General features: G+C 41.3%; 2 protein-coding genes across 2 annotated transcripts; both read right to left on the bottom strand.

Moving 5' to 3' along the window:
* Positions 1-360: 360 nt before the first annotated feature.
* Positions 361-801, bottom strand: LOC138895821 (uncharacterized). Its single transcript, XM_070180558.1, has one exon. The coding sequence runs from the start codon at positions 799-801 to the stop codon at positions 361-363; it is 441 nt and encodes a 146-aa protein (XP_070036659.1).
* LOC138895820 (uncharacterized) lies at positions 802-2,203 on the bottom strand. The gene is made up of 2 exons (XM_070180557.1): positions 2,039-2,203; positions 802-963 (listed from the first exon to the last, which is right to left on the bottom strand). Exons 1-2 carry the CDS (start codon positions 2,201-2,203, stop codon positions 802-804), a joined length of 327 nt encoding a protein of 108 aa, XP_070036658.1.
* Between the last annotated feature and the right edge of the window lie 6,544 nt (positions 2,204-8,747).

Below are 8,747 nucleotides of genomic sequence, written 5' to 3'. Positions count from 1 at the left end.
GAAATGCAGTTATTTAAAACACGTGATAATGCATGAGACAAATAGTGTTTTCGAATCATAAACCGTGACACATATTGAGACATTGAAACGTCCTTGTCCTGTATGGAATTTTGAGGATTCCCTCAAAATTCTGCCCCAGTTCTGATGAATTCTTTTGGCGATACCCTTTCGGCAACCCTTGATGTGATGATATTAAGTCAGATGAAGCTCAGAATCTTGCCCTAGTTCCCGACCACGGAGGAGAATAAAGATTTTATTATAATGTGACCGAACCCATAGGGCTTCCTACGTATCCCCTCTTAAACGGGAATCAGGTCAAGCGTAGTCCATGTTACATCAAGAAAAAGTGCAAATGTAATCTCAAACATAATAACATTTGACGGCGTCCAAAATTATTAGTTTTGGCCATATCTCTCCGTCCATTTCCGCTAGTGTGAGTGCTCCCTCTGTCAGCACTCGGTGAACCATATAAGGACCTTGGTAGTTAGGTGAGAATTTTCCTTTTGCTTCATCTTGATGTGGAAAAATCCAGTTTAGAACTACTTGCCCCAATATGAATTGCCTTGGTCTAACTTTCTTGTTGAAATATCTTGCCATTCTATTCTGGAAAAGTTGGTCGTGCCATACCGCATTCATCCTTTTGCCGTCAATGAGATCCAACTGATCATATCGGCTTTGCATCCATTCTGCATCACTGAGCTCGGCTTCTTTTATGATCCATAGAGAAGGATTTTCTACCCCGGCGGGTATAACAACTTCAGTACCATAGACCGATAAATAGGGAGTTGAACCAATTGACATTCAGACCATGGTGCAGTATCCAAGCAGAGCAAATGGTAGCTTTCCGTGCCACTGTTTGTAGTTGTCTACCATTTTCCTTAGTATCTTCTTATTATTTTTGTTGGTGGCTTCTACAGCTTCATTCATTTGTGTCCTATATGTGGTAAAGTTCCAATGCTTGATCTTGAACGTTTCACACAGGAATTTTATCAGGTCACTATTGAGATTTGCGGCATTGTCAGTTATCGGCAGACATACGATCCCGAACAAAATCTGCTACGACCTTCTTTGTCACGACTTTGTAGGATGCAGCCTCGACCCATTTTGTGAAGTAATCAATGGTTACCAAGATAAATCTATGGTCGTTGGAAGCATCGAGTTTGATTGGGCTGATGACATCCATGCCCCAGGCAGCGAAAGGCCAAGGCTAACTCGTCACATTGAGTTCATTAGGTGGTACTCATATCATGTAAGCATGTACTTGGCACTGATGACACTTTTGTACATACTTGATGCAGTAAGTTTCCATAGTCATCCAAAAATATCCTGCCCTTAATATCTTCTTGGCCAGAACGAACCCATTCATGTGAGGTGCGCAGATTCTGGCATGTATCTCTTCGAGCAACCTAGATGCTTCCTTGGCATCGATACATCTTAGCAATCCCAAGTCGGGAGTTCTTCTGTACAGAATTCCTCCGCTCTGGAAGAAATGGTTACCCAACCTCCATAGCGTGCGCTTTTGAGTGTGTGTAGCATTTTCCAGGTACTCTCCCATTTTCCAAATACTCCCTAATATCATAATACCATGGATTTCCATCGAACTCTTCTTTGATATGAGCACAATAAGTAGGTTGCTTACAGATTTCTATTGGGATTGCGTCAATATAATTCTAATCTAGATGTTGTATCATGGAAGATAAGGTGGCCAATGCATTCGCAAACTCGTTCTGAATTCGGGGAACATGTTTGAATTCTATCTTTGTGAACCTCTTGATCAAATCATGCACACAGTATAGGTATGGCAGTATCTTGGTATTCTTGGTGGCCCATTCTCCAAGTACCTGATGTATCAGCAAGTTTGAATCTTTGATTACCAATAATTCTTAGATGTTCATGTTGATGGCCAAACTGAGTCCCAGAATGCAAGCCTCGTATTCAGCTATATTATTGGTGCATGTGAATCTAAGCTTGGTGGATGCCGGATAATGTTGGTCGGTTTCCGATACTAGGATATCACTCCTTTGAAGTTTGCGACTACATATAAAAACATTCTCCAACCATCATATGCTTCGGCGATATCTTCTCCTATGAAAGACACTTCCTCATCGAGAAAATACATTTTTAAGGGTTTGTATTCTGCGCCCACAGGATTCTCCACCAAGTGATCAGCCAATGCTTGCCCCTTGACTACCTTTTGAGTCATGTAGATGATGCCGAACCCACTTAGAAGTATTTGCCGCTTAGCCACTTTCTAGTAGGCATAAGTTTCTAGAAAATGTACTTTAAGGGATCCATTCTCGATATGAGGTATGTGGTGTATGCACAGAAATAATGCCTCAACTTCTGAGATATCCATGTCAGAGCGCAAGAGATACGTTCTAATAGTGAATACTGAGCTTTGTAAGGCGTGAACTTCTTACTCAGATAGTATAGTGATTGCTCCTTCCTTCCATTCTCATCATATTGTCCCAAGATGCATCCAAAGGCTCCATTCAATACGAACAGGTACAGTAGCAAAGGTCTCCCGGGCTCTGATGGTACCAGCACAGGAGGTTTGGATAGATACGCTTTGATTTTATTGAAGGCCTTTTGACACTCCTCAGTCCAACTTGTTGCAGCATCCTTTCTCAATATCTTGAAGATTGGTTCACATATTACTGTCGAATGTGCTATGAAACGGCTGATATAGTTGAGACGACCCAAGAAGTTCATTACATCCTGCTTGTCCTTGGCGGCTGTAGATCCTGAATGGCTTTTATCTTTCATGGGTCCAGCTCAATCCCTCGTCGCCTTACAATGAAACCTAGTAACTTCCCGACATAGACCCCGAAAGCACATTTCACAGGGTTTAGCTTCAAGTTGTACTTCCGCAGGCAGTCAAAAAAAATTCTAAAATTTGCTATGTGATCCCGGCTTTTCTTGGATTTGATGATGACATCATCCATGTAAACATCTATTTCGTTGTTATCATATCATAAAAGAAAGTGGTCATGGCGCTCATTTAGGTATCCCCGGTGTTCTTCAAACCAAACGACATCATTTTATATCAATACACCCCCCATGGTGTGATGAAGGCCGTTTACTCTGCATCCTCTTCATCTATCCAGATCTGGTGGTATCCCGCGAAATAATCAACGAAGGATTAGAGTTCATGCTTGGCGCAGTTGTCGATCAAGATGTGTATGTTCGGTAATAATCATCATTAGGACTTGCTCTGTTCAGATCTCGGTTATCAACGCACACCCTAACCTTCCCGTCTTTCTTTAATACGGGTACAATATTGGCTAACCAGGTCGAATATTCGACCACTCGGAGGACTTTGGCTTTCATCTGCTTGGTGACCTCCTCTTTTATCTTTAAAATCATATCTGGCTTGAATTTCCTGAGAGTTTCACCGGTGGACACATTGGGTTGGTAGGTAGCTTGTGGGCCACTATGGATGTGCTTAACCCTATAATGTCGTCATAGGACCATGCAAAGATATCCTCGTATTCTTTTAGAAATTTGATGTATTCTTCTCTATCTGACGATGATAGATAAATGCTAATGCGAGTTTCTTTGACTGTTTTGTAATCCCCCAAATTAACTGCTTGAGTCTCTTCTAGGTTGGACTTTGGTTTGTTTTCAAAATCCTTTATTTCCCTAACAATTTCCTCAGGTATTACATTGTTTTCCCATTCTTCTAAATCACTCTCATTGTGTTGCGTCACCTCATTACATGTCAAAGTTGTATATTCAACAGGATAGGAAATAGTTATGCTGAAAAGAATGCAGAGATAATAATATAAATAAACGAAAAGAAATAATGCATTACTTTGAAACTTAAAATATCAAACAAGCACAACTAGATATCTCGAGTATTTATTTCAAAACAAAAATACTGAATGTCTTAAATGCCAGAAAATAATTTAAAGGAAAATCATGTTAGTTCTGCCAAAGCTACCCAGGTGCTCAACGAGCCCGGGATGGTGCAGCAATCCAGTTCTTGAGAAAAGCCCCATCTCCTACCATCTTGATGGTAAGATCTTCCTCCTCCTCCAGCCCTAAGATCACATTGAAATCCATGTCTTCCTCATTCAGAAATAGGTTCATCATGCCAGCTAGGATCTCATCTTTTTCAGAACCCCATACCACGTCAGCCTTCCAGAATGTATGGTACAATGGTGGTATGGGTTTAGGCAATGGATAATAGAAATCATGCCATGGCGATGACCAATCCTCGTATTCCTGCACAGTGTACTCGTACCCGAGGCCAAAAGTGGTGTCCTGAGTACTTGGTTGTATTGGTTCTGTTATCCCTTGAAGATTGGGGCCAAGACCTTGGCCTGGCTCATACCCCAATAAAAGTATCATGCTTAGCACCTTATTGCTCCACCACCATCCCTTCTCTAATGTCTCTCCTCCTAACTTCTTTTTGTTTTCAACTGCTGGTATGGATTGGTTGGTATAGATGGGATTGTTTCTGTCTCCGTGAATAACCACCTACTGATGATTCCACTTGAACTTCACGTCCTGATATAAAGTAGAAGTAGCTGCCCCAGCCATGTGTATCCACGGTCGTCCCAACAACAGGTTATAGGTGGTAGAGATATCTAGTACCTGGAATCAAACATGGTCAGTCCTATCTTCAAACTCAGGTAAATTTCTCCAATTGTAGCTCTTTGGGACCCATCGAATGCCTTTACGTTCATTCTTCCCAACTGTATATCAGATATGCCTATACCCAATCTTTTCAGGGTGGTCAGAGGGAATATGTTCAGACTTGAACCCCCATCAATCAAGACTCGAGCAATGAATTTATTTTCATACTGTACAGTGATGTGCAATGTTTTGTTATGACTCAAACCTTCATGTGGCAACACATCTTCGTGAAAAGTGATCTTGTGTGTCTCTAGCACTTGTCCTACCATATTAGCCATCTTTTTACTTGTGATGCCAGTAGGCATATAGGCTTCGCTTAACACCTTTATCAAGGCGTTCTTCTGTGTGTCTGAGTTCTGCAATAATGACACGATGGATATTCTGGCAGGAGTTTTGTTCAGGTGATCAACAACAGAATACTCCTTTATTTGTATCTTTTTCCACAAATCATCAGTACCCATTTCCACAATAGGTGGTTTTGGCGTTGTCTCCCTGATTGTCCCTCTATGTGCGAGATTTTCCGGTGTGTAAACTATTCCTTTTCTATTCATTCCTTGGGCGGCGCCCACTTTTTTAATCTTAGCCTTTCCGTTCCTTCTTTCTTCAGCCACATAATCCCATGGAACATCATCAGATTGGTAGGATGTCGATAGAGTCACTATCACAGTGAACGGCGGCCTAGATGTAGCCACTTCAACATCGAACGGTGCCTTGGTTTGCACCACATCTGGTGAAAGTGTGACAAGGTATGTGATAGTAGTGTCTCCTTCTCGAATAAGACTGATGGACCCTTCCTAGTCCCATTCTTTGTCAGTCTCGATCATATTTACTCCCTTACCCCGATGGTCGGGAAGGGGGTTATTGCGGATATTCGGTGCAGATTCCTTTGCATGTACTACCTTAGTATCAATCAATGTCTAGATCTTGTCTTTCAACATGTGACATTCTTCAATAGTGTCCCCTTCATGCCTGAGTGATAGGCGCATGTTTTGTTGGGGTTGACCCATTGAGAGGGATTTTCAATCGTGGCTGCAGGAATAGGAGTGGCATAACCAGCAGCCTTCAGTCTCTCGTACAATTGGGTTATTGGTTTGGCGAGAAAAATATATTATCTAGGAGCTTTGCGGTCGAAGTTGGGTCGGGGTTTCAGGTAGTTTTGTTGGGCAGGTGAAGATGATGATAGTAGGCTGGCTGGGTATTGTAGATATGGTAGGTGGTAGCAAGATAATGGTATTTTGGGGGTGAGGGATGATATGTTGGTGGGAGTTCTTGATTGGTGAGGTCAGACATAATCCCTTGGGCTACCATCATGGCACCTACTTATTTCTTCTTAGAAATGCCTCCAGACTAGGAAAGCTTTAGTAGTTGCCTGCAAAGCTTCGAAATTGGTAACCATGCCCTTTTTGATATCCTCTTCATTCTTTCTCTTAACTTTATGATGTCAAATAACTTGTGATTCTCTATGACCATCAATCTTTCATAGTACTGTGGGTCCTGAGCTCGAATGAAGAATTTATTCATTTTTTCTTTCTCCAGCGGCAGCCTTACCTTAACAGGTTCTGATCTCCAATGGGTGTCATACTCACGGAAGGTCTCCGTGGGTTTCTTCTTGAGATTTTGAATATAGAAAACATCCGGTGCATTCTCCATATTGAACCTTAATCTGTTCATAAAGCCGGATGCCATACTTACTCAATTAGTTCATTTCTTTGGGTTTTGACTGATGTACCAGGATAAGGCATCTCCAGTGAGAATTCGCATGTACATCTTCATGAGAATTTACTCGTTCTTTTCCTAAGCCCACAGTTTGTCACAGTAAGTCCTCAAATGCACCTTGGGATCACCGGCGCCATCAAACACTTCAAACATCGGTGGTTTGTAACCTTCAGGCAGCTCCACATCCGGTTGGATACACAAATCTTCATAATTCAAACCTTTGATATCCTTTCCTCCCTTAGCACTATGGTCCCTTCTAGGTAACTTCTTTAACTCTTCAGCTATGTTCCTGATGAGCAGGTCCTTTTCGGTAGGTTCGGGCATGTATAGTGTTTGCTGTGGGGTGTATGGTATAGTTTCCACGTATATAGGGTTGCTTTGGTGGGTTCCAGGGACTTGAGTGTATAAATGATCATTGATGGAGGCTTGGGGTGGATCATGGGCAGGTTGTGGAACATTTTGAGGAGTAGGGTAGGTGGCGGTTTGCAGGTATTGGGTTGTATTATGAGGGTGTTGTTAAGGAGCTTGTAACGGTGGAGGGTTTAGCTTTTGTGGGAGTGTGGGGTTATAGTACATTTGTGTAGTGGGGGATTTTGTGGAGCTTGGAGTTGAGGATTCTAGGGTTGTGGCTGGTTTTAAGTGGTAGTATTCTGGTGATTGATGTCGGGGACGTTCAAGGTGAGAGAGAGGTTAGCAAGGTTTTGGGCCTGCTCGAGCTCACCTTGTAACTCCAAAATCTTCTACTCTAATCGCAGAACCAGATCGTTCTGCTCCGGTGTACTTCTTTCATCTGAAGTCTCCACATTCTGTGCCATATGAGCATTGTCTTTCCTGTGGCCACTCTTCCTGCATAACATATTCAGTTTGTCTAGGGTCGAGGCACTTAGCAAAGGGACCACTAAACATTTTTTGATACAAACTCCCTTCCACCAAACCATAACAAGCAGCTTGTATTCGTAGCTGTTGAGACTGCTTTTTATCTTTAGGCAATATTACATGCTTCAAATAATTTATAAATTCATTTTGACAATCCCACATTAAGCTATTAAAATTTACCTCGCATTTTGTTTGGTCGGGTGATGAATGAAATAGGTGCACCACTATTGCATTTTCAGAGTTGGCTATATCTGCAACTGATCCAAGGTTGCTAACGCGTACGCTTCTGCAGTTCTTCCCTTGGGATTTGAGTAGTTTTCCATTCTCGGAACTGATGTAACAAATCTCGTACCTTGTCAAAATATTGCTGCATTAGTGACTCTCTTGCCATTTAATTTCCTTGCATTTGATTGACTTCTAGCTGAGAATCGCTTTTAATTTTGATCTGCTTGATTCCGATTGCTTTTGCAAATTCCAAACCTGCAACCATTGCTTCATAATCGGCTTCATTATTAGTAATATGATAAAATTTTATCGCTTGTCTAACCATTTCCCTAGTGGGTGTTATTAAAACAATACGCAAACCTGCTTCCTTTACATTAGAGGATCCATCTGTGTACAAAGTCCAAGTCCCCAAGTTAGATATGGTGGAAACACCTACCTCTTTTTCAGCTTCGGGAAGTAGGCTCAAGGTAAAGTCTACTACAAAATCTGCTAGTACATGTGACTTTATGGTAGTTTATGGTTGATAAACAATATCATACTTACTTAGTTTTGTTGCCCATATAGCTAACCTTCCTGATAATTTATGATTATGTAAAATATTACACAATAAAAAAGTTGTCATAATAGATATGGGAAGACATTGAAAATAGTGTCATAAATTTCTTGACGCTATTATTAATACTAATGCTAATTTTCTTGTAACGACTCGATAGGTCATTTTGAGATCTATCATGTCATTTGGCGGTTCGAGACCTTGAGTAACTTCACTTTATGTTTTACGACTTGCGTGTGTAGTCGAATTTGATTTTCGGGAAGTTCGGAGTTGATTTGAAAGAATAATTCTCTATTCGGAAGCTTTAAGTTGGAAGGGTTGACTAAGGTTTGAGTTTTGAGTAAATGACCTCAGAATCAAGATTTAAAGGTTCCTACGGATTCGTAAGGTGATTTCAGACTTGGGCATATGTTCGGGTCGAATTTCGGAAAGTCCGGGAGCGATGCAACACTTATTATCGAAAGTTTGCATTTTTGAAGGTTTTGAAATCTGCTATGTTTGACTTGCAGTGGATTTTAGTGTTATCGGACTACGGGTGGTATTTAAGGACCTTGGATAGGTTTGTTTTATTGATTGGAACATGTATGTGATGTTTGGTCGTGATCCGGAATGTCTAAGTGTGATTCAGACGCGTTCGGCGAAGTTTGAATGTTTGAAAGTTAAAGAAAGGTTTTGATCGTCGATTCGTGGTTTTGGGAATTTATGTTACGCAAATGCGACGTAGGAGTGGCGAACA

This window comes from Nicotiana tomentosiformis, chromosome 7, assembly GCF_000390325.3.
Source record: "Nicotiana tomentosiformis chromosome 7, ASM39032v3, whole genome shotgun sequence".
Taxonomy (NCBI): Eukaryota; Viridiplantae; Streptophyta; class Magnoliopsida; order Solanales; family Solanaceae; genus Nicotiana; species Nicotiana tomentosiformis.
The sequence above is the reverse complement of the archived record's forward strand: the minus strand, read 5'-3'. Positions and strand labels throughout refer to the sequence as shown.

Excerpts from the sequence above, each read along its gene's own strand:
- LOC138895821 (XM_070180558.1), bottom strand. The coding sequence starts at position 801 with ATGTCAATTGGTTCAACTCCCTATTTATCGGTCTATGGTACTGAAGTT.
- LOC138895820 (XM_070180557.1), bottom strand. The coding sequence starts at position 2,203 with ATGACTCAAAAGGTAGTCAAGGGGCAAGCATTGGCTGATCACTTGGTG. Across the intron at positions 964-2,038 it reads GTTGGAGAATGTTTTTATAT|ATCAAGCATTGGAACTTTAC; the intron begins GTAGTCGCAAAC and ends GAAACGTTCAAG.